The following is a 25820-nucleotide window of genomic DNA, read 5'->3' as shown; positions in this document are numbered from 1 at the left end:
GGGGCTGCTTACGTAGTTGCTATTGACTGGTTTGTTTTTCACAAAGCAATGATTGGTTAGTATTGAACTGTTGTTCCAGGTAAGTTTGTGTGTTTTATGTAGACTGATATGTGTTTGAAAGGTAGACAGATTCTCTGTCCAGTATTGGATTTTGTTGTACGTTTATGGGTTATGATCGACGGTCCCTGTGATAACTTGGCTGGCTTGTCGCAATGTGATCGACTTTGTGATGTGGTGAGGCATGATATAGATCCCTCAAATTCAACTCTGTACTTCGAAGCCAGTTCCACTGCTTTTTTTCATTCTTCCCCTCTAATCAGGTACTGATTTTAGATCTGGGACACCAGGTGGGTGCAATTTAATTATCAGGTAGAACAGAACCTGCAGGCTCCGGATCTCCAACTAAGAGTTGAATACCCTGATATAGATTATTCTGATAATAATTATTGTTTATAATGCTTTGGGAACTTAAGTTTGTGGAATATTGGTTAGTGGAGTCATATGTACACTGTTAGGGAACCAAGAGGGTTCTGAAATAAATTATTGGGTTGCTTTTGTGAACAAGGTGTACTGATAGCAAGATCAGATGCAATTCACAAATTCAAAGGGAATTATGTCTTGAGACATCAATTTCTGAACATTTACAAGCGGATGGTCTGGCAGCTCAGGAGCAGTTAAAAACAAAAGTAAAGACAAAGCTCTCCCACCATACCTCCTCTTCAGAGAAAAGCTTCTGTTCCTCAGTCTGATTCAAGGCGTGTTTACACTGCTCCTTAGCCCAGGGCTAAGAGCCTGCTTAGCCCTGGGCTAAGGGAGATTTTAAGCCCGGGGCCAAGCGAGTGTTCATACTTGCACATTCTAAAGTGGACTAGCACCAACCTTAGCCCAGGGCTAGCTGGCCCTGCTCCGGAGCAGGTTAGAAATGACTTTTCGGGGCTAGCCCCAGAAACACTGTGCCAAAATAGCCAGTGTGAAACAGTCATTGCATTTTGGTACACCAGAAGTACATTCATTTCCAATGGAACGCTGCATTTGCCTTGCAGCATTGCGTTGCAGAGGCAGTTGCAGTGCGTTCTGTGTGGTGCGTATGTTGGATTTACCGTAGACGGCTTGACAGAAATGGTAGCAGAAGGTGAATGTTGAACTTTTGTTGCACACGTATCCAGATGATGCTGCGTACCATTTTATGCAATGACGCTATTGCTGTGATTGAGGCATTAAGCTCAGGGCCCTGGGTCTGAACCCCACCCTGTGCAACTGGTTCCTGGACTTCCTGACAGGCCGCCCCCAGGTGGTGAAGGTAGAAAACAACACTTCCACTACGCTGAACCTCAACACAGGGGCCCCACAAGGTTGCGTGCTCAACCCCCTCCTGTACTCCCTGTTCACCCATGACTGCGTGGCCATGCACACCTCCACCTCGATCATCAAGTTTGCAGACGACACAACAGTAGTAGGCCTGATTACCAACAATGACAAGACAGCCTACAGGGAGGAGGTGAGGGCCCTGGCAGAGTGGTGCCAGAAATGATGTCAACAAAATGAAGGAGCTTCAGGAGACAGCAGAGGGAGCACGCCCACATCCACATCGATGGGGCCGCAAGTTCGTCGACGTACACATCACTAACAGTCTGAAATGGTCCACCCACACAGACAGTGTGGTGAAGAGCGCCTCTTCAACCTCAGGAGGCTGAAGAAATTCGGTTTGGCCCCTAAAACCCTCACAAACTTTTACACATGCACCATTGAGAGCATCCTGTAAGGCTGTATTACCGCTTGGTGCGGCAACTGCACCATCCGCAACCACAGGGCTCTCCAGGGGGTGGTGCGGTCTGCCCAACGCATCACTGGGGGCACACTGCTTGCCTTCCAGGACACCTACAGCACCCACTGTCACAGGAAGTACGAAATAATCATCAAGGACATCAACCCCCCGAGCCATGGCCTGTTCACCCCACTATCATCCAGAAGGTGAGGTAAGTACAGGTGCGTTAAAGCTGGGACAGAGAGACAGAAAAACTGCTTCTATCTCAAGTCCATCAGACTGTCCACCCAGTACCTTGCCCTGAACTTAGTCACTGTCACTAGCCGGCTACCACCCGGTTACTCAACCTTGCACTTTAGTAGCTGCTGCCCTATGTACATAGACATGGAATCACTGGTCACTTTAATAATGTTTACATACTGTGTTATCATTTCATACGTACAGTGCCTTGCAAAAGTATTCACCCCCTTAGTGTTTTTCCTATTTTGTTGCATTACAACCTGTAATTTAAATAGATTTTTATTTGGATTTCATGTAATGGACATACACAAAATAGTCCAAATTGGTGAAGTGAAATTAAAAAAATTCTTTGTTTAAATAAATTCAAAAATAAATAAATGAAAAGTGGTGCATGCATATGTATTCTCCCCCTTTGCTATGAAGCCCCTAAATAAGATCTTGTGCAACCAATTACCTTCAGAAGTCACATAATTAGTTAAATAAAGTCCACCTGTGTGCAATCGAATTGTCACATGATCTCAGTATATATACACCTGTTCTGAAAGGCCCCAGAGTCTGCAACACCAATAAGAAAGGGGCACCACCAGACAAGCGGCACCATGAAAGACCAAGGAGCTCTCCAAACAGGTCAGGGACAAAGTTGTGGAGAAGTACAGATCAGAGTTGGGTTATAAAACAAATATCCGAAACTTTGAACATCCCACTGAGCACCATTAAATCCATTATTTAAAAAAATGAAAGAATATGGCACCACAACAAACCTGCCAAGAGAGGGCCTCCCACCAAAATTCACGGACCAGGCAAGGATGGCATTAATCAGAGAAGCAACAAAGAGACCAAAGAAAACCCTGAAGGAGCTACAAAGCTCCACAGCGGAGATTGGAGTATCTGTCCATAGGACCACTTTAAGCCGTACACTCCACAGAGCTGGGCTTTACGGAAGAGTGGTCAGAAAAAAGCCATTGCTTAACCTCTCTGGGATATGTGGGACGGAAGCATCCCATCTGGCCAACATCCAGTGAAAATGCAGAGCGCCAAATTCAAATAAATGACTATAAAAATTATACTTTCATGAAATCACACATTCAATATACCAAATTAAAGCTACACTTGTTGTGTGTCAGACGTGTCAGATTTTTAAAAATGCTTTACGGCGAAAGCAAACAATGCTATTATCTGAGGATAGCACCCCAGCTAACAATCACAGACCATCATATTTCAACCCTCCCGGCACGACACAAAACGCAGAAATAAAGATATAATTCATGCCTTACCTTTGACGAGCTTCTTCTGTTGGCACTCCAATAGGTCCTTTTGTTCGGTTAATTCCGTCAATATATATCCAAAATGTCCATTTATTTGGCGCGTTTAATCCAGAAAAACACTGGTTCCAACTTGCACAACGTGACTACAAAATATCTCAAAAGTTACCTGTAAGCTTTGTCCAAACATTTCAAACTACTTTTGTAATACAACTTTAGGTATTTTTTTATGTAAATAATTGATAAAAATGAAGACGGGATGATCTGTGTTCAATACCGGAGGAAAACAATGTGTAGCATGCTTTCTGGTCACGCGCCTCTAACAAACAGTACACTTCACTGGAGCCTCATTCTGAACATGGCTACTTCTTCATTTCTCAAAGGAAAATCCTCAACCAATTTCTAAAGACTGTTGACATCCAGTGGAAGCGATAGGACCTGCAGGAAGGTCCCTTAGAAATCTGGATCCCCAATGAAAACCCATTGAAAAGAGAGTGACCTCAAAAACAAATAATCTAAATGGTTTGTCTTCGGGGTTTTGCCTGCCAAATAAGTTCTGTTATAGTCACAGACATGATTCAAACAGTTTTAGAAACATAGAGTGTTTTCTATCGAATACTAATAATAATATGCATATATTAGCATCTGGGACTGAGTAGGAGGCAATTTACTCTGGGCATGCTTTTCATCCAAATGTGAAAATGCTGCCCCCTATCCTAGAGAAGTTAAAGAAAGAAAAAAGCAAACACGTTTGGTGTTCGTCAAAAGGCATGTGGAAGACTCCCCAAACATATGGAAGAAGGTACCTTGGTCAGATGAGACTAAAATTGAGCTTTTTGGCCATCAAGGAAAATGCTATGTCTGGCGCAAACCCAACACCTCTCATCACCCTGAGAATACCATCCCCACATTGAAGCATGGTGGTGGCAGCATCATGCTGTGGGGATCTTTTTCATCGTCAGGGACTGGGAAACTGGTCAGAATTGAAGGAATGATGGATGCCGCTAAATACAGGGACATTCTTGAGGGAAACCTGTTTCAGTCTTCCAGAGATTTGAAACTGGGACGGAGATTCACCTTCCAGAAGGACAATGACCCTAAGCATACTGCTAAAGCAATACTCGAGTGGTTTAAGGGGAAACTTTTAAATGTCTTGGATTGGCCTAGTCAATCCAATTGAGAATCTATGGTATGACTTAAAGATTGCTGTACACCAGCGGAACCCATCGAACTTGAAGGAGCTGGAACAGTTTTGCCTTGAAGAATGGGCAAAAATCCCAGTGGCTAGATGTACCAAGCTTATAGAGACATACCCCAAGGGACTTGCACCAAAAGGTGCTTCTACAAAGTAGAGGTCGACCGATTATGATTTTTCAACGCCGATACCGATACCGATTTATTGGAGGACCCAAAAAAAGCCGTTACCGATTAATCGGCCGATTTAAAAAAATATATATATATATGTATTTGTAATAATGACAATTACAACAATACTGAATGAACACTTATTTTAACTTAATATAATACATCAATAAAATCAATTTAGCCTCAAATAAATAATGAAACATGTTCAATTTGGTTTAAATAATGCAAAAACAAAGTGTTGGAGAAGAAAGTAAAAGTGCAATATGTGCCATGTAAGAAAGCTAACGTTTAAGTTCCTTGCTCAGAACATGAGAACATATGAAAGCTGGTGGTTCCTTTTAACATGAGTCTTCAATATTCCCAGGTAAGAAGTTTTAGGTTGTAGTTATTATAGGAATTATAGGACTATTTCTCTCTATACCATTTATATTTCATATACTATTGGATGTTCTTATAGGAACTTTAGTACTGCCAGTGTAACAGTATAGCCTCCATCCCTCTCCTCGCCGCTACCTGGGCTCGAACCAGGAACACATTGACAACAGCCACCCTCGAAGCAGCGTTACCCATGCAGAGCAAGGGGAACAACTACACCAAGTCTCAGAGCGAGTGACGTTTGAAACGCTATTAGCGCGCACCCCGCTAACTAGCTAGCCATTTCACATCGGTTACACCAACCTAATATCGGGAGTTGATAGGCTTGAAGTCATAAACAGCGCAATGCTTGAAGCATTGCGAAGAGCTGCTGGCAAAACGCACAAAAGTGCTGTTTGAATGAATGCTTACGAGCCTGCTGGTGCCTACCATCGCTCAGTCAGACTGCTCTATCAAATCATAGACTTAATTATAACATAACACACAGAAATACGAGCCTTAGGTCATTAATATGGTCGAATCCGGAAACTATCATCTCAAAAACAAAACGTTTATTCTTTCAGTGAAATATGGAACCGTTACGTATTTTATCTAACGGGTGGCATCCATAAGTCTAAATATTCCTGTTACATTGCACAACCTTCAATGTTATGTCATAATTATGTAAAATTCTGGCAAATTAGTTCGCAATGAGCCAGGCGGCCCAAACTGTTGCATATACTCTGACTCTGCATGCAATGAACGCAAGAGAAGTGACACAATTTCACCTGGTTAATATTGCCTGCTAACCTGGATTTCTTTTAGCTAAATATGCAGGTTTAAAAATATATACTTCTGTGTATTGATTTTAAGAAAGGCATTGATGTTTATGGTTAGGTACACGTTGGAGCAACGACAGTCCTTTTTCGCGAATGCGCACTGCATCGATTATATGCAACGCAGGACACGCTAGATAAACTAGTAATATCATCAACCATGTGTAGTTATAACTAGTGATTATGATTGATTGATTGTTTTTTATAAGATAAGTTTAATGCTAGCTAACAACTTACCGTGGCTTCTTACTGCATTCGCGTAACAGGCGGGCTCCTCGTGAGGCAGGTGGTTAGAGCGTTGGACTAGTTAACTGTAAGGTTGCAAGATTGAATCCCTGAGCTGACGTCATTCTGCCCCTGAACAAGGCAGTTAACCCACCGTTCCTAGGCCGTCATTGAAAATAAGAATGTGTTCTTAACTGACTTGCCTAGTTAAATAAAGATTAAATAAAGGTGTAAAAAAAATCGACAAAATCGGCGTCAAAAATTACCGATTTCCGATTGTTATGAAAACTTGAAATCGGCCCTAATTAATCGGCCATTCCGATTAATCGGTCGACCTCTACTACAAAGTATTGACTTTGGGGAGGTGAATAGTTATGCACGCTCAAGTTTTCATTTTTTCTGTCTTATTTCTTGTTTCACAATGAAAAATATTTTGCATCTTCAAAGTGGTAGGCATGTTGTGTAAATCAAATGATACAAACCCCCCCAAAAATCTATTTTAATTCCAGGTTGTAAGGCAACAAAATAGGAAAAATGCCAAAGGGGTGAATACTTTCGCAAGCCGCTGTATATACATTTACATTTACATTTAAGTCATTTAGCAGACGCTCTTATCCAGAGCGACTTACAAATTGGTGCATTCACCTTATGATATCCAGTGGAACAACCACTTTACAATAGTGCATCTAACTCTTTTAAGGGGGAGGGGGGGGTTAGAAGGATTACTTTATCCTATCCTAGGTATTCCTTAAAGAGGTGGGGTTTCAGGTGTCTCCGGAAGGTGGTGATTGACTCCGCTGACCTGGCGTCGTAAGGGAGTTTGTTCCACCATTGGGGTGCCAGAGCAGCGAACAGTTTTGACTGGGCTGAGCGGGAACTGTACTTCCTCAGAGGTAGGGAGGCGAGCAGGCCAGAGGTGGATGAACGCAGTGCCCTTGTTTGGGTGTAGGGCCTGATCAGAGCCTGAAGGTACGGAGGTGCCGTTCCCCTCACAGCTCCGTAGGCAAGCACCATGGTCTTGTAGCGGATGCGAGCTTCAACTGGAAGCCAGTGGAGAGAGCGGAGGAGCGGGGTGACGTGAGAGAACTTGGGAAGGTTGAACACCAGACGGGCTGCGGCGTTCTGGATGAGTTGTAGGGGTTTAATAGCACAGGCAGGGAGCCCAGCCAACAGCGAGTTGCAGTAGTCCAGACGGGAGATGACAAGTGCCTGGATTAGGACCTGCGCTGCTTCCTGTGTGAGGCAGGGTCGTACTCTGCGAATGTTGTAGAGCATGAACCTACAGGAACGGGTCACCGCCTTGATGTGAGTTGAGAACGACAGGGTGTTGTCCAGGATCACGCCAAGGTTCTTAGCACTCTGGGAGGAGGACACAATGGAGTTGTCAACCGTGATGGCGAGATCATGGAACGGGCAGTCCTTCCCCGGGAGGAAGAGCAGCTCCGTCTTTCCGAGGTTCAGCTTGAGGTGGTGATCCGTCATCCACACTGATATGTCTGCCAGACATGCAGAGATGCGATTCGCCACCTGGTTATCAGAGGGGGGAAAGGAGAAGATTAATTGTGTGTCGTCTGCATAGCAATGATAGGAGAGACCATGTGAGGATATGACAGAGCCAAGTGACTTGGTGTATAGCGAGAATAGGAGAGGGCCTAGAACAGAGCCCTGGGGGACACCAGTGGTGAGAGCACGTGGTGCGGAGACAGATTCTCGCCACGCCACCTGGTAGGAGCGACCTGTCAGGTAGGACGCAATCCAAGCGTGGGCCGCGCCGGAGATGCCCAGCTCGGAGAGGGTGGAGAGGAGGATCTGATGGTTCACAGTATCAAAGGCAGCCGATAGGTCTAGAAGGATGAGAGCAGAGGAGAGAGAGTTAGCTTTAGCAGTGCGGAGCGCCTCCGTGACACAGAGAAGAGCAGTCTCAGTTGAATGACTAGTCTTGAAACCTGACTGATTTGGATCAAGAAGGTCATTCTGAGAGAGATAGCAGGAGAGCTGGCCAAGGACGGCACGTTCAAGAGTTTTGGAGAGAAAAGAAAGAAGGGATACTGGTCTGTAGTTGTTGACATCGGAGGGATCGAGTGTAGGTTTTTTCAGAAGGGGTGCAACTCTCGCTCTCTTGAAGACGGAAGGGACGTAGCCCCTTCCGTCAGTGTTTCCGTCAGTGCCAAGAAGTCGAGGGACTGGAGGGACGCATAGGCTGAGATGAACTCTGCCTTGTTGGCCGCAGATCGGCAGTTCCAGAGGCTGCCGGAGACCTGGAACTCCACATGGGTCGTGCGCGCTGGAACCACCAGGTTAGGGTAGCGGCGGCCACGCGGTGTGAAGCGTTTGTATGGTCTGTGCAGAGAGGAGAGAAGAGGGATAGACAGACACATAGTTGACAGGCTACAGAAGAGGCTACGCTAATGCAAAGGAGATTAGAATGACAAGTGGACTACACGTCTCGAATGTTCAGAAAGTTAAGCTTACGTTGCAAAAATAAAATAAAATCTTATTGACTAAAATGATATAGTACTGCTGGCGGTGAAGTAGGCTGGCTAGCAGTGGCTGCGTTGTTGACTGTTTGAAAGTGTAGCTGGCTAGGTAACCTCGACAATTTCTCAAAACTACACAATTATCTTGGATACAAGGACAGCAAAGCATAGTCAATTGCATCTTATTCAACCATTGCTGAATACAGTATATACCATTCTATCCTACGTATTCTACAGATATACTAAATATTCTATCCACATACTGTCCATAATGTCAATGCATCCCATCATATACTGTATATATGCAGTACCAGTCGAAGGTTTGGACACACCTACTCGTTCCAGGGTTTTTCTTTATTTTTACTATTTTCTACATTGTAGACTAATAGTGAAGACATCAAAACTATGGAACAACACATATGGAATTATGTTATAACTAAAAAAGTGTTAAACAAATCAAAATATATTTTATATTTGATGCAGAAAATAGTAAAAATAAAGAAAAACCCTTGAATGAGTAGGTGTGTCCAAACTTTTGACTGTTTTCATAGCTTTTCTATTGTCACGATCGTCTATGGGTGAGAGAGAGGACCAAGGCGCAGCGTGTGCAAAATACATTCTCTTTATTTTAGAGAAAGGAAAAACACGAAACGAAACACTGAATACAAACTAAACAAAACAACAAACGACCGTGAAGCTAAATGACTTAAGTGCAATGACAAGCAACAAACGTTCAACATAGACAATTACCCACAAAACCCAAATGCCTATGGCTGCCTTAAATATGGCTCTCAATCAGAGACAATAAACCACAGCTGCCTCTAATTGAGAACCAATCTAGGCAGCCATAGACATACAAACACCTAGACAAGACACTGACCCATATACCCTACAAAACCCCTAGACAATACAAAAACACATACATTCCCCATGTCACACCCTGACCTAACTAAAATAATAAAGAAAACAAAGAATACTAAGGCCAGGGCGTGACATCTATTGACATGTAATTAGTCAATGATAATAATATTGTTGCATTATTTTTGCCTGGATCATTAAAATTTGTCTCGTCTCTGCACAGCATTCTCTGTACAGGGCAAGATCACATTTCAACAGTGAAACCATAGAATTTGTATTTAGAATACTAGAATGAACCTTCTTATGATGGTCCAAAGGTCAGCCATGTTAGTCAGGGAGTTGGTCAACCATGGTTTGCCAGTGCTGTGATAAGATATTGTGTAAAACAATGAATGTGAAGAATTTATCTGCACCCTATGTGTGTTAGCTAGCTAGGCAGACAGTTTTAGAATAATTATTCCATAAATGTTTCTAATTAACTGCCAATATGCAAACATTCCATTCAAACAATGCATTCAATCCGCAGCCATACACTGGCGCAAACAGTTGATGATAGGACAAGTACTGATATTTTGTCATATAATAGCACTCACAGCTTTCCAAGAAAATAGAATCTGAGACATTTATGGTCTGTTTACATATGTTTTAGAGGCTGTTTATACAGAAAATGTCTCAGATTATAATTATATGACAATATTTTCAATTGACTATAATTATTCCATTACATTCATTTCTGACGCATCACATGTCTTACTTTTATTTTCCTGTTTAAGTAAATTAAAGTGGTTTGGGATTTCTCCCTGACCAAGATGGCTGCCATTTTTGTGTCATTATGGAACTTTGAGGGTTTATGATATAGCCCCTCTAGTAATTTAATAGGATCTGTATGAGTGAAACATTGTTTTTGAGGTCAGACAGGCAGACAGCAAGGTTTACAAACCACCACTGTTGGAAATCAAATGCTAGGCTGGAAGCAAGAAGACATGTGTTAATAAATGTCTTACTTAGCAGAGAGATTGTTGTTCGCATGTTGTGTTTGTCTGTTAAGGTTACCACAAGCTCCACTCAGTTGATCTACCTGCGTGCATGTGGGTGGAGTGGGATTTTGGAGTAGCGGACACCTTTTGGTAACACAATATCCTCGCCGGTCCCACTCATATTCACAAGGGGGCGATAACAATGTATTATCTTTTTCATTTTTTTATTTAGTGAAAACAAGGAAGAGTCTCCTTCCCTTGCTAGTAGTAGCAAGCTGGCAGCTAAAAACATAGCAAGCGAGCTAGTTTTTTTTAGCTTCCCTTATAATCAGATTTATAGTTAAATATTCTTATTCTTGCCCATGTGACCTAGAACATTATCTCAGTTTGATATGCTGCTTGAATGTCTTCACTCCCATATCAGCTCAAATAGAATGTCATGTTTTGGTTGTGGAGAAAAAGCATATATCTCACAGCTGTTTTTCCCAGTGTTGGAAAAAGTACCCAATTGTAATACTTGAGTAAAAGTTAAGATACCTTAATAAAAAATGACTCAAGTGAAAGTCACCCAGTAAAATACTACTTGAGTAAAAGTCTAAAAGTATTTGGTTTTAAATATACTTAACTATCAAAAGTAAATGTAATTGCTAAAATATACTTAAGTATCAAAAATAAAAGTCTAAATCATATCAAATTCCTTATATTAAGCAAACCAGACAGCACCATTTTCTTGTTTTTTTTAATATACGGATAGCCAGGGGCACACTCCAACACTCAGATATAATTTACAAACGAAGCATGTGTGAGTTGGACACATTTCCTGTCCTGCTAAGCATTCAAAATGTAAGTACTTTTGGGTGTCAGGGAAAATATATGGAGTAAAAAGTACATTTTCTTTAGGAATGTAGTGAAGTAAAAGTAGTCAAACATATAAATATTAAAGTACAGATACCCCAAAATACTACTTAAGTAGTACTTTAAAGTATTTTTACTTAAGTACTTTACACCCCTGTTTTTTACCAGTAGTCTGGAGTCCCTAGTTATTACATCTAAACAAAATTTATTTGGGGGGGATTCTAAAAAGGCTACAATGTTTTTTTTTACAGTCACTGAGATTATTATTATTATTATTATTATTTTCTTATCAATGTAATATAGGCTACTTTGATGCATAGCCTATAGCAAGGGTACTGAACTCTTACCCTACGAGGTGCGGAGCTTGCTGGTTTTCTGTTCTACCTGATAATTAATTGCACACATCTGGTGTAACAGGTCTAAATCAGTCCCTGGTTAGAGGGGAACAATGAAAAAATGCAGTGGAACTGGCTTCGAGGTCGAATTTAGTTTGAGGGACCTAAAGGCTATAGATCAAGGAACCAAGCAAGCTTCATTGCCTACACAACCAGTGCTTGACTTGTGCAGGAGCTCACTGGAGCTGAGTACCGGCACCTAAAATGTTCTACTGCTTGAGCTCCTGTTCCTCTTATAAAATATTAGCTCGAAAGTATTGTGGAGCTCCTGCACCTAAATATAAACCGTACTGGTACCCAAAATGAGTACCGGCACCTATTTCATTCCAAGTCAAGCACTTCACACAGCACTGCACCCACGGCTACGGAAGGAATGATACGGCGTGTTACAATTTTCATGTGGCACAGGAGTACATCGAATGTCCGAGCGCACAACTACGATCCGCCCCTTTTGTGATGCCAAACAACATTTCAACACTGCGCTACGCTCCGTCGGCTTCGTTAGCATATTCTGTGTAGACCCCTTTAGCCCAGGGCTTTGGAATACAATTGTGAATCCTTAGCCCAGGGCTGAAGCTTAGCCCAATAGCCCTGAGTGAACAAATGCTTGTGTGATCACAGGATAAGATAGCCCAGGGCCAGTCTTAGTCTGGGGCTAAGATAGCCCGGGGCTAAGAACAATGCAGTGAAAAGGCCTTTAGTGGCACACTGAGATCTAGTGGCGACCAGGAGTTCTACATCTCAGGAAGTTCCATCACATTTGCAACCCTTCCATCTTTCTTCCTTCACCATGTCCTTGTCACTCATTTCATTTCTCTGTCGAGTGATTCTTATTTCTGCACAGAGTAACAGCATCTTAGAAACGATTGGTTGAAGTATAAGGAAGGAAGTCTTAGCAGGGAGTCTCTTGTCTCAGTAGTAGGCAATGCGCTTTGCCCTCCCTTCACACTTCTCCTCACTTTTGTATTGCTGTGTGCCAATGTCTCCCTGACCTTTCTGTGCCCTTTAACCTTGGACCTTTCACTGCTCTTCCTCCCCTCAGGGTCAGTATTGACCCGGCCAAACGGCAGACGGCCAAATCAGGGCCTGCCATCCCTTCTTCCCAGGGAGCAAAGACTCTTAGTAAGTCTTCTGTCCACTCATCTCTCCTCTTCTCTTCTCCACCTTCCTCTTCCTCCTTTTCATCCTGGCATTATCGGCCTGTGATCATGTCATTTTTTCTTACTCTCTTTTCATGTATCTGTAAAAAAATACACGCTTTCAAGAGCGTAAGATTTAGAAAGTTATAGGAAGTCGCAGATGGAGACCTAAAGTAAGGGATCATTTCAACCCTTATGTCCCCATAAGAGTTAGGCTCAACTCTGTTCTCTCCACACAGAACTCTGACATACAAACTCGTATACAACATGGTTACATGGTCACATTCCCTTCTCTCTAGAATGTGTATGTGACACTCCCAGCCCCAGATCCAGTCTCAGTACTTCTCTTGTCCCTCATCCCCCTGGCTAGAGGCTTCTATCTTGCCCACTAACTAAACCCTCCAGGAATTAAACTTTCTCTACCCTCCTGTAGACTCATTTCAAAGCTAGTCTGCATGTCTGCAGCACAAAACTCATTAGGGTCTGTGGACATGGTATGCAGTCCTACAATGGCCCTGTAACTGCTTGCCTAATTGTCTTTCAAGCCAACCCCCTCTCCTCTTAACATAACCAGTGTCACATAGAGGGAAGAAACATGGGACATGTTAGAGGATGTCTAGAGGACCCCTGTCCTGCTGTCTGTCAACCTCGAGAATAGACTGCATGAGAGCTCCCACAACAGCCCCAGTCTGCATGCACTGACCCTAATACACAATGTGTGTATTAGACATGTGGGTGTGTGTTCCATTGTATGGTTTTGTTTTTGTCTTGTTTGGGTGAATTTCTTCATGTCAACAAACGTATCCAAGCTGTCATACGTCACTCAACACATTTCCATTCCTGTATCCCCTTGCTCTATGTGGTCTGTTGAAGCACTTTTTGTTAGTTTGAACACCAGCGAGACTGATCAGTGTGACTAGTTCAAAGTCTCTTTTTCCATTGATTCTGCACAGGTTTCATGTCAACACTTCCATATTGAGGTTATAGTTATTTGGTGGTGGCTTTCTTGTTTCTAAACACTTCTACATTAATGTGGATGCTACCATGATTATGGATAATCCTAAATTAGTTGTGAATAATAATGAGAGTCGAAAGTTAGACGCACAAATATCACCCCCCCCAAAAAAATGCTTGGGAGTATGATATTTTTTGAGTCTATAACTTTCTAACTCATTATTCATGCAGGATTATCCGTATTCATGGTAGCATCCACATGAATGTAGAAGTGTTTAAAAACATACATTCTTATTTACAATAAAAGTGACTCCAAAATGGCACACAATACATTATTTACAATTAATTTCTATTGGGTACAAAATCATCTGAAACACAACCAAAACAAACAGCAAATGCATCCAACAAATTTATAGTCAAGCTTTGTGTGTTATGAATTTGGGAACAATTACTTAACTATTTACTACTTTAATATACATATAAGCGAATTTGTTCCAATACTTTTAGTCCCCTATAATGGGGTGGGGAGGACTATGTACAAAACGTGCTGTAATTTCTAAACGGTTCACCTGATATGGATGAAAATACCTTCAAATTAAAGTAGTCATTGTGTCATTTCAAATCCAAAGTGCTGGAGTACAGAGCCAAAACAATGTCACTGTCCCAATACTTTTGGAGCTCACTGTATGTTATATATCTCTCAATATATATTCACAGTACAGTGTTCTCTGTCATCCTTGAAATGACAAAATACTCTCTTTGGAAGTCAACATTTGTGTTTTTTCTCTTTTTCCCAATCTTGCTCTGCTCCCTCTACAACTGTCAGAGTCTCAACCGAGTTTGAGAGAAACGGGAGATTTGAGGGCTCAAGGTGAGGTGTATGTTGCTCTCGCAACCTGATATTCCTGTGACAACAGGCTTGATATCACTTCACTCCCAGCTCTGTTCTCCATTCTGTCAGTCAACCAGTAGTGCCATCTGTCTATCCATAGGGTCCTTCTCCCTCACCTTTTCCCCATGGAAGTGGTCTCTGTATGTGATGGTGTGGTTATTTTAGTTCAATGTTGTGCTCCTCCTAGTGTGCTGCATGACCATCTGTTTACTGTATGCTTTGCTAATTGCCCCTTTGATCAATACCTTACATTATTTTGTCTATTCATGATACCGAGCCATAAACAGATATGAAAATGACTAAACCTAGGGGAAAACGCAGACCTTTAGTTAATTAAACTTCTTTATCTCCCTCTTATCAGTCGCAATGTACCTGGGGATCAGAAAGGGGAAAATAAAGACAGTAAACCCCGCTCCCTTAGATTCACTTGGAGTATGAGGACCACCAGCTCCATGGAGCCTTGCGACATCATGGAAGAGATACGCAAGGTGCTCAACGCCAACAACTGCGATTTTGAACAGCAAGAGTGTTTCCTGCTGCTCTGTGTCCATGGTGATGGACATGCTGAGAACCTTGTCCAATGGGAGATGGAGGTGTGCAAGCTGCCCCGCCTCTCCCTCAATGGCGTGAGATTCAAGAGGATATCAGGCTCATCCATCACTTTTAAAAACATTGCATCCAAAGTCGCCAACGAGTTAAAGCTATGAACAAAAAGGGCAGAACTATGTCTAGAAAGTATTTAAGCTGTACAATCATTAAAGTAGCAGTTTCCTTTTTTTCTCCACAAAATACAGTATGTATTGAATGATAAAATGCCAAAAGCATTCCTATACAATAATCACTGAATTACTAATAGCTACAGTATATAATCTGGTCATGTTAGACCATCATAACAAATTGAATATAGTTGGTCATGCTGTGAAAATGGACAAAGCTTTGTCTTTATTTATTTCATTAAAGTTAACTTTGTTTTCAGTGTAAATAATGTATCTTACTTTCAAGACAGCGACACATTGTTATACTCCGTTTGTTTTATATATTGTTTGAATTTAGGTGGAATTTATGTAAATGCTCATTAGGTAAGAACACCAGTGTCAATAAAAATGTCAACTTGACTCCGTATATTTTAGTTCTAAATGAGGATGTGCAACATCACAAATGGGGAAAGAATTAGAATCAAACATGGAAGAAACAGTTTTTATTTTCAGATGTCCTCTTTCAATGTGAGTGTCTTGTATGAGTGAGTAAGTGCTGTTTATTACAGAGTGCATTCCAGGATAACGTCACATTCATTCAGATGACAAGGGGGAGGCAATCAAGAGTTTCACTTCTGGGCAGGCATGAGGTCATCAATAGACTGGCCCTTCTCCAGCTTCTTCTCCATCTCAACCAGCAGCTTGACACCGTCCACAACCATTTGCACCAGCTCCACCTCAGAGAAGCCCAGGCGGTCTGCGTTGGAGATGTCGAAGGTGCCACCCACAGCTGCGGTGTCCACCCCACCTGGAATATAGACAACGTCAGAAGATGGACTTAACAGCTACAATACTCCTTTCAGAGAAATTCCAGCTTTAATGCTAGAACTATTGCCAGTGTTAGTCATTCTACCGCATTACTGTGCTTGTAAGTTACCCTGAGCAATAGCGAACAAACAAAAGTAGATATCTGGTTCTGTGACGGATAAATGTTTTACCGGTTCCACGTTTCTGGAGCCTTAGCCTCTTGAGCACTTCCTCAAATTTGGCATGCTTGCTCATGTTGGGGATCTTGACGTGGACTCCAGCACGTAGCCCTGTGCCCAGGTTGGATGGGCAGGTGAGAACGTAGCCCAAGTGCTCATTCCACATGAATGAAGTGCCCTTATCTTTGAACAGGGTTTCAATCTGAGGAAAAGAGATCGTGTCAAATTTTAACAAGGAAAGGAATACAAACACCATCGATTGATCATTGCCCACATGTTTTTACACTGAGCATTTTTAATAAGGCAACAGCAAATTATCCTTATTTAAATTCTCAAAACCTTCAATGTATTCCTCAGATATTCTCTCACCTTTGTGAGGCCAGTGCAGAAACGGTTGAACACTTCCTTCATGTTGCCACCCTTCTGCATGGAGATGACACGCAGGTGGTCCTCCTCATTGACCCAGACCAGAAAGGTCTTGGTATCATTGTGCCTTGACAGATTAGAATAAATAGATGTTATATGGTCCTCTTACAAGGTCAATGACAATGGCTTATGCCACCACCAGCGTATAAACTATTATGAACATTTACCCTCTGACTTAGCAGAGATTAAGGTACATCTAGTTAGAGGGCATCTGAGAATTTCCTATCCCTTCCCACAGTCATTTACTTGAATAAAGTAAGGTTGAGAAGTGAGAAAGTAAGAATGACTGGTGAGTTAGAACAAAACCAAATTCTAATACCTTTGAGGAAACCTAGAAGTGCGGGAATGAAAAACCCTGTCCTCTCACCAGATACCCCTGCCATCAGGCCAGTCCCGGGCCATGCCAGAGGCCAGCAGCAGAGGAGACACAGGCTTGTCAAACAGGAAGTGGTCATCAATTAGCTGCTGCTGCTCAGCATCTGTCATGTTCTTCAGGGCATAGTACTTCCCCTTCAGGTCACCGGACAGGGAGTCCAGAGCTGCAGAGGAACAAAATCAGATGTGTCAGATACTTTGGCTCTGTACGAGCTTACTGGATGACTGAATGTGCAGTCTTCATTACATGGCTTTCAATCTGGTTGTGTTACAACCAGAAATTACCTCAAGAAAGGATCAATTCAATGTATATAAATATGTCCAGACAGTGATCTCCAGTCTAAAGCAGGGGTCTTCAACATTTCCTTGCCCAGGGACCCAGATAATGTTAGCAAAATGTGTTTCCCCCCCCACACCTTGTCATCCGGTGAATAATAATGGAAAGGACAAGTATAATCAACATTTTAAAATGAATAGGTTTGGTAGATAGTGTTTCATTATTGTGACATCCCCACATTATAATTGGAAGTAGTGTCAACTAACATTAGCATTACTAACATTACTCCAACTAGGGCTGTGACAACTCTGACATTTTGGGTAATGATTAATTGTCGTGCAAATGACCATAGATATTGTAATAATTGTCATTTTTGTTGAAGTGTTTTGAGCTTGTATGCATCATTTAGCCATACCTAAATGCAGAAGACACATTTCAGTTGTACAACTGACTAGGTATCCCCCTTTCAAATACAACATAGGCCTACCCAATTCATACAACACAGCTTTGGTGACACTCCTTTCTCAAAAACAAAATGTTTGACAAATTAGAACTTTTGGAAATGAATTAGGTAAACTATATATCCACACTTCAATATAAAGTTGACCCCCCCCCCCCCTCTCCTAAAATGTATATATTAAGACTATACGATAATTGTGCCAGCTCTACGTCAAACACAGTCACTATTAGCAACTGTTTAAACAAAGGTTTGCCATGTGCAAAAATGTATGTCCAAGTCAAGAAAGCTTACCAGCAGCCAGTATCACTTGCCATGAAAAAAAAGCACCTGTGATTACCAGTCAAAGCCTATGTCAGATACTCCATTGAATGCAATTTGCGCAATATTAGGAGTTGAGAAATAAAGTTGACATTAGAAAGATGATTATTCACCTCTTTTCCATTGTAGTTATGTAATTCAAAATGTCTAGTCTTGTTGCTAGTAAAATTCATAAAAACATTGAAAACGTTTTCCCACTTTAAAAAAAATACATTTAAATATTTTTTTTCACAGATCCCCTGCACTACCTCCGGGGAAAAATAGATAAGTGTACAAATATGTTTTTTAAAATAAATACTCCTGGTCTATGAATACCCTTGGTCTGAAGCGATCCTTTGTCAGTAACAGACAAATAAATTCACAGTTCACCACTAGAGGGGACCCTCCACACAGTAATGTTGCAAGAGGGAACTGGCATCATTCTAGGCTGGCATCCACTCAGAGCCCCAGACCCTACTGCAGTACTGGATTGCAAATCTCTGCACCGCTCCACCCCACAGTTCAAACACCATTCTAGTTAATCTGTCTACAATTCTACCATGCATTAAACACACCATCCCAACCCCTCAAGACATTATTTCTACACTTCCCATCTTTGCAATTTATTGGGTAAAAACATTTAGAAAATATGTTCAGTCCATCTTGATACATTTTTTAGGGTGGGTTAAGTACCTTCGACTGACATTTTCTCAACACCCCTTCGCTCTCCACGGCTGCAGTGTGGGGGCAGGCAGAACCCACGGATGCTCCTGCCTGTTCGGACACGGGAGCTAATGACATAGTTGGGGTCCAGGTCATCTCCACCCTGTAAATAAAAAAATATAAAAAAATTACCCTAGAGTTACCTGTAACTTGACAACACTGGTCTACTTTCCTGCAGGGTACACAGTTGAACATTTGCCTTAGACCACAGTCAACCAGGTACCCATTTAGAGGGCAGTACCTTCAGGTTGTCTGGGTTGAGGTCAGTCTTGTGCTTGTCTGTAGGCTTGTATCCTCCATGTCTGTCCTCAATGATGGGATCCAGCAGCTCCTTGAAGACCTCGTATGTCTCCTCATCTCCAGCCACACATCCCACAGTCATGATGAAGGGATGGCCTGGCGTAAAAACAAACAAACAGGAGAGTCAATTAGGAGACAAATTGTAGAGCATGACAAACATTAACCTCAAATAATAGTTAGCATTTCATCAGACTCCAAAGGTGGAGTCGACAGACTCAGGATGGGTTCGTTTTACCAGGATTATCAATCCCCGTCTGAATGACACCATCTATGGTGAAGCCGTTGGGGGTGGCACGGTCTCGGAGTTTGGTGTACATGTCCTGGGTTAAGACCTTGGCCATGTGGTTGTTGTGCTGGCTTAGGTCAGGGAACTCCTCCTCAGGTGACAGCCTCTTGATGGTCAGTTTAGCCATTTTATCATTGCTGAACAATAACAAACACATTCTACAGGGTAAGCCACCTGCTATGCTTAAATGCATTTGGACTATCTACTCAGCGCCTCAGCTCCCTTCAAAGAGGGTTGGGCTATACCATTTTAGTTCATATGGAGTCACCAGATTGTCACTTATTGCAGTGACAATCTATGATGGTTTCCGTATTGATATGTTCTTATGGTATGCTAGACCAACAAGCATTATTCCCAGCAGAATTTGAAAGGCTATCTGAAACTAATCATTGAACCATTGTGCTTTGGGCATTTGGTATGGATGCAGGCCAATGGAATACATGCATCCTTCTCCCTATTGATTACAGACTCGTATAGAGTTATATAATCCATCAACAAGGTCACTGTGCAGAACAAAAGGGAATGAGCGCCTCCCTAGATGTGATACTGGATCAGAGATGGAAACTCGAGTCTGAGTCAGACTAGAGTCGCAAAGAAAATGACTTGCGACTTGACTTAGACTCATGATCAATTGACTCGAGACTTGACCTCTAGATGAGCGACTCGTGAACAATGCAAGTCAGTACTGGGATAAGTTTGTTGTACATTCTGTCAGATAACATGGAACAGGCGGCATTGTAACAGAAAGTAGTTTGATACAGAGGGCTGACAAGTGTCCTAGAACGTCTGCGTTCCGCAAAAAATATGCAGACAAGGACATATATATTTCAATGGGAGGATAGTACTCATATTTGCACTTTGTCCTTTTGATTGAGCGGACATTATGTATGCTATTGCTATGTTGATAGATAAACGATAGGAACAAGCAAACGTTAAGCTTAAGTAAAGCTTGTTAAAACAAGCAAAAGTGAACTAGAGTGTATCATAGTATGTGAAATCATGTCATTTAAATAATATGCTGTAAATTATATAATTATTACAGTGTTTGGCAACTAACTTTAAATGTATGAAATTGTTCCCAAAAAATTATGTAGGAAATAATTTACTTCAAATCATTTACAGGGTTTATAGACCTAACCCACAGCAGGCAGAAAGCCATTGCCAAAAGGGACTTGACCTCTACCTCAACCTTCTGAACATCTCTGTACTGGGCGCCCTCACTAAACGCACTTTTAAGAGGCAGAACACATGGCTTAATGGTTGAACGCTGCATGGGTCTTTACCTGGGTTATCAATCCCGGTTTGAATGACATCATCCAATGTAAATCCACTGGGCGTTTGTTTGCTCCTTAGACGCTCGTAGATGGCAGGAGTCAAGATCTTGGCCATATGATTATTGTGCTGGCTGAGATCTGGGTACTCCTCACTAGAAGCGTACTTCAGCTTTAGCACGTTGTGGGTGTTTCCGAAAGGCATGGCTGATCCCTGGACGCAACACGGAGTGGAGGAAAAACTGGTGAATGTGAGCTTGAAAATAGTACAACATAACTGTCAAATACTTGGTTTTTATTATGTGACTGCATGGATCAATATGCGCATTGTGCAGTAAGCGAATGCACTGAACGACAGTCAGACGATTATATAGGCTAGAGGAAAATGTCGACAGAAAGTTGATAAAATAAAAAAGATCCCTTTACTCTAGAGGCGGAGTAATGGAATGCAAGTCAAATGCTAAAGATTGCGCAGCAGTGTCATTCCAATCCAAGTAACTATTTCATAGAGTTCTAGTCTAGAGTGGTATTTTGCTTGTTAAATCCAAGTCGCTCGGAACAATAAAGTAGGGTAGGCTATGTGAGATAGTAACAGGTGCGGCACACTAGACTAGAGCAATATTATCAACATAACGAGGTCTCCTGCTCGATCACGGCTACAGATATAACTGTTTTGCGTTGTCTATTATCGATATTTCCCCGAAATATGTAAAATATATGAATGGATATCCTTTTAAATCTAGCCTCTGCTAAAAATGTTTAAAAGTATTTGCTAATGAGTCACTAATGTGCTGATTTGGGGTTAAAACGACTGATGCCATTCTGATCATCCTCGAGTGAGTAGAAATAGGGGTCCTACCTGCTGCCGAGGCTGGTCACTACTACTACTAGGGGAAGACACAAAGATCCCTATTTTTCAGACCGTGACGCGCAATCACCAACGTTATTTGGTTCTCTAGTAGAAGAAAATGGTCTTGGAGATGGTGCTTTATAGTAGGCGAACTCGGCTCCCATTGGTCAGTGTTTGTATTCCATTCATTCTATTGGTCGAACACTAGGCTATACTCCGAGTTGATATTGAGGTAAAAATAAGGAATTCCCCTCGACTGCGCCAACAAAACAAACGTTCTTTCCAATTGACCCCCAATTTAAAATAGGCAATTTCGTAGTCTATTTATAGTTATACATGAATAACAAAACATTCCGAAATGCTGCTGTGTTATTCAATGTACAGGCTATTCTGTGTGGAGGACTGGGAAATGTTGGGATCAGGTGTCCAAGTAGGCTACACATAGCTAGCTATGCATGTTGAAAACGTTGAATCACAGGTAAGACATTTAACTTGTTTAGTTTAGTCCGTTTGTAACTCCTCACTACTTGTAGCTTTATAGTCAGGTTGGTAACTAGCTAGCACTTACTCACATGGCTGCTAGCATTGTCAAGAAAAGGGCATGAGAGAAGCCCTACAATATTACGTTTTTCTAAGTAGTGAGAATTCTAGGGAGCAAGCAATGTTGAAAAGTCATATTTAGACATGTACTTTTCTTGAATGTAGTTTGTAATTGATTAAAACAAGCAAACAAAAAGAAAACTGCATTTGAAAGTTTTGCTGTGAGCCAATTTAGTAACCTAGGTAACCACAGATTGTTTTACCCACAGGTGGGTGGGGCCAGGAAGCTCCATCTAATACCTACTGGTACTATACCGGATTGCAGTTTTTAGATGTTCCCTTACCTTCGCCTTCACACTTTTCTCTTGAAACCTTCTATATGTAACTACATGTAATCGAAAATGTAATCTACTTAATCCCAAAAAGTAATTTGCATACTCCAAGAAAGGTTAAAAAAAATATATATATACATTGCTGAGGTGTAGTCACTTTTGAGGACACAAACTCAGGTACACAGTACAAATATGATAAAAATATGAAATATTTTATATGATGTATTTACTATTCAGCAAAACTGTATGAATAATAATTTAAATGAATTATATTTTGTCTAAATATAGTATAATCAATTTCTAAAATGACTAACTATAAGATTTAACCTTCCTTATAACTGTAAAATACATTTGTCTATTTACTGTTAGAGAAAATGTGCATATCTTCTGAAGGTCTCTCTTGATCAAAACGTCTGCCCCCATCGCTGTGAACATCTCTTTACGGTGTAAGGATTCCAGACATATGCATTGTTAGTGGCTGTGACCTAGGGTTCAGCCAGGAGTTGATGGACAGTCGGAAGAGTGAATTAAATTGTAGGAGGGACATCCCAGCTTCAAGTGGTGTCAGATTTCACATCTTGCTTCATACAGGCAGAAGAGACATGTGTCCATGAGAATCAGGGCTACTGCTCAATCTATGGTGTCCACATAATGATTTATAAGTGGAAAATGTCCGTCGGAACCAGTACCAGGACCACGCAGGTCCCCAAAACAGGGGACTTTACATCTAAGAGGTTTAAAGGCCCAGTGCAGTCAAAAGTGTGATTTCCTCTGTTTAAATATATATTTCCATACTATGAGGTTGGGATAATGTGCAAGTGTGAAAATGATGATAATGCCCTTTTAGTGTAAGAGCTGTTTGAAAAGACCACCTGAAATTTCAGCCTGTTTTTGGTGAGATGACATCACCAGACCAATAAGAAAGAGAGTTCCAAACCTCTCTGCCAATAACAGCTAGCCTCTCCCCACTCAGACCACTCCCAGACAGTCCTAGTGAAATTCTTGCTTGAGAAATTGCTCTTTGCTAAGAAGCAATTTTTTCTTCTTCTTTTAGACCATTTTAGTTGAAAACAATCACAGTAAAATACTTAATTGTTATCCAGAAATGATTTAATATTGAGATAAAAATGGCTGCATTGGACCTTTAACGGTTATACATATAATATAACAATGTTGAAAATGTGATTTTTAAAAATAGAGGGCTTATCTTTATATCTATGCCATTATAGCGTCTGTGACAGCATGGGCAGTGCCATTGAGGTTACAACCCATATGAATCCCCACCCAGTTGACTACTTTGAAATGAATAAGCATGGTGGAAGCTCTCAATGGCACTGCCCAAGGCCAGGTTAATGCAGGGATTTACCGGGGCTGAAGGGCCCAAGAGGCAGCTAAAATAAAATAAAGGAAATGTATACAGTAATATATATATATATATATATGTGTGTATATATATATTATATATACAGTATATATTATATGTAATATATATATAAATATATATGTGTATGTGTATATATATATATATGTGTATATATGTATGTGTATATATATTTTATATATACAGTATATATTATATGTAATATATATATATATGTGTGTGTGTATATATATGTGTATATATGTGTATGTATATATATTATATGTAATATAAATATATATGTGTATATATATATGTGTATATCTATTATATATACAGTATATATTATATGTAATATATATATATGTGTGTGTGTATATATATGTGTATATATATTATATATACAGTATATATTACTGTACAGTATATATTACATGTAATATATATATTATATGTAATATATATGTGTGTGTATATATGTGTGTACATATGTGTGTATATATGTGTATATATATATGTGTGTATATATATATTATATATACAGTATATATTATATGTAATATATATATATATATATTTTTATAGCAACCGCCAACCACAGGAAGATTCAGGAGCCCGCTCACAATGTTTAGATAGCCTGCTGCTGCCGCTCTGCTAATCTTCAGATGGGGGGAGGAGGCCTGCCATGATTGGGTAACTGGCCCTGCCTTGATTGGGTAACTGGCCCTGCCTTGATTGGGTAACTGATTATTTAAAAAAAAAAAAAAAATTACTGCATAATAATATACAGTGCATTCGGAAAGTATTTAGACCCCTTGACTTTTCCCACATTTTGTTACGTTACAGTCTTAATCTAAAATAGATTTTAAATGTTTAAATCCTCAGCAATCTACACACAATACCCCATAATGACACAAGCTTTTAGATTTTTTTTTTAATGTATTGAAACAAAAAAACAGATACCTTATTTACATAAGTATTCAGACCCTTTGTTATGAGACTTGAAATTGAGCTCAGGTGCATCCTGTTTCCATTGATCATCCTTGAGATGTTTCTACAACTTGATTGGAGTCCACCTGTGGTAAATTCAATTGATTTGACATGATTTGGAAAGGCACACACCTGTCTATATAATGTCCCACAGTTGACAGTGCATGTCAGAGCAAAAACCAAGCCATGAGGAGGTTGAAGGAATTGTCTGTAGAGGGCCAAGACAGGATTGTGTTGAGGCACAGATCTAGGTAAGGGTACCAAAACATTTCTGCAGCATTGAAGGTCCCCAAGAACACAGTGGCCTCCATCATTCTTAAATGGAAGAAGTTTGGAACCACCAAGACACTTTCTTGTGCTAGTTGCCCGGCCAAACTGAGCAATCAGGGGAGAAAGGCCTTGGTCAGGGAGGTGATCAAGAACCTGATGGTCACTCTGACCTTCGAGAATCTTCCAGAAGGACAACCATCTCTGCAGCACTCCACCAATCAGGCTTTTATGGTAGAGTGGCCAGACGGAAGCCACTCCACAGTAAAAGGCACATGACAGCCTGCTTGGAGTTTGCCAAAAGGTACCTAAAGACTCTCAGACCATGAGAAACAAGATTCTCTGGTCTGATGAAACCAAGATTGAACTCTTTGGCCTGAATGCCAAGCGTCACGTCTGGAGGAAACCTGGCACCATCCCTATGGTGAAGCATGATGGTAGCAGCATCATGTTGTGGGGATGTTTTTCAGATGCAGGGACTGGGAGACTAGTCAGGATTGAGGAAATGATTAACCGAGCAAAGTACAGAGATCCTTGATGAAAACCTGCTCCAGAGGGCTCAGGACCTCAGACTGGGGCGAAGGTTCACCTTCCAACAGGACAACGACCCTAAGCACACTGCCAAGACAACGCAGGAGTGGCTTCGGGACAAGTCTCTGAATGTCCTTGAGTGGCCCAGTCAGAGCCCGGACTTGAACCTGATCGAACATCTCTAGAGAGACCTGAAAATAGCTGTGCAGTGACGCTCCCCATCCAACCTGACAGAGCTTGAGGATCTGCAGAGAAGAATG

At 41.2% G+C, this 25820-nt stretch overlaps 2 protein-coding genes across 13 annotated transcripts in view; one reads left to right on the top strand and one right to left on the bottom strand.

Annotated features, from left to right (window-relative positions):
* Positions 1-15716, top strand: part of LOC120060356 (MAP/microtubule affinity-regulating kinase 3-like) — a 44501-nt gene extending 28785 nt beyond the window's left edge. For 6 of the 11 annotated variants that reach the window (XM_039009613.1, XM_039009612.1, XM_039009606.1 and 3 more), the window contains 2 exons: positions 14529-14573; positions 14956-15716. In XM_039009613.1, the coding sequence (XP_038865541.1) occupies positions 14529-14573; positions 14956-15301 (391 nt within the window). In that variant the 3' untranslated portion in view covers positions 15302-15716. The remainder of the gene's footprint in view (positions 1-14528; positions 14574-14955) is intronic. The other 5 variants (XM_039009616.1, XM_039009614.1, XM_039009615.1 and 2 more) reach the window with 1 other exon arrangement.
* Positions 15717-15777: 61 nt separating this feature from the next.
* Positions 15778-21636, bottom strand: ckba (creatine kinase, brain a). Of its 2 annotated transcripts, XM_039009617.1 has the most exons (8): positions 21550-21636; positions 20703-20904; positions 19075-19229; positions 18804-18936; positions 17069-17240; positions 16645-16768; positions 16288-16477; positions 15778-16097 (listed from the first exon to the last, which is right to left on the bottom strand). In XM_039009617.1, exons 2-8 carry the CDS (start codon positions 20893-20895, stop codon positions 15919-15921), a joined length of 1146 nt encoding a protein of 381 aa, XP_038865545.1. In that variant the 5' UTR covers positions 20896-20904; positions 21550-21636; the 3' UTR covers positions 15778-15918. The 2 variants fall into 2 exon arrangements, with proteins under 2 accessions (XP_038865545.1, XP_038865546.1); XM_039009618.1 differs by lacking the exons at positions 20703-20904; positions 21550-21636 and adding an exon at positions 19369-20292.
* Positions 21637-25820: the final 4184 nt, after the last annotated feature.

Source organism: Salvelinus namaycush, chromosome 15, assembly GCF_016432855.1.
Source record: "Salvelinus namaycush isolate Seneca chromosome 15, SaNama_1.0, whole genome shotgun sequence".
In the NCBI taxonomy this organism is placed as follows: Eukaryota; Metazoa; Chordata; class Actinopteri; order Salmoniformes; family Salmonidae; genus Salvelinus; species Salvelinus namaycush.
The sequence above is the reverse complement of the archived record's forward strand: the minus strand, read 5'-3'. Positions and strand labels throughout refer to the sequence as shown.

What these genes read in the sequence shown, in the direction of transcription:
- ckba (XM_039009618.1), bottom strand. Translation starts at nt 19,612, where the DNA reads ATGCATTTAAGCATAGCAGGTGGCTTACCCTGTAGAATGTGTTTGTTA. An exon ending in GACGGGGATTGATAATCCTG is followed by an intron (nt 19,230 to 19,368) that starts GTAAAACGAACC and finishes TTTTTACGCCAG; the next exon opens with GCCATCCCTTCATCATGACT. An exon ending in TCTGCACTGGCCTCACAAAG is followed by an intron (nt 16,478 to 16,644) that starts GTGAGAGAATAT and finishes TCTTTTCCTCAG; the next exon opens with ATTGAAACCCTGTTCAAAGA.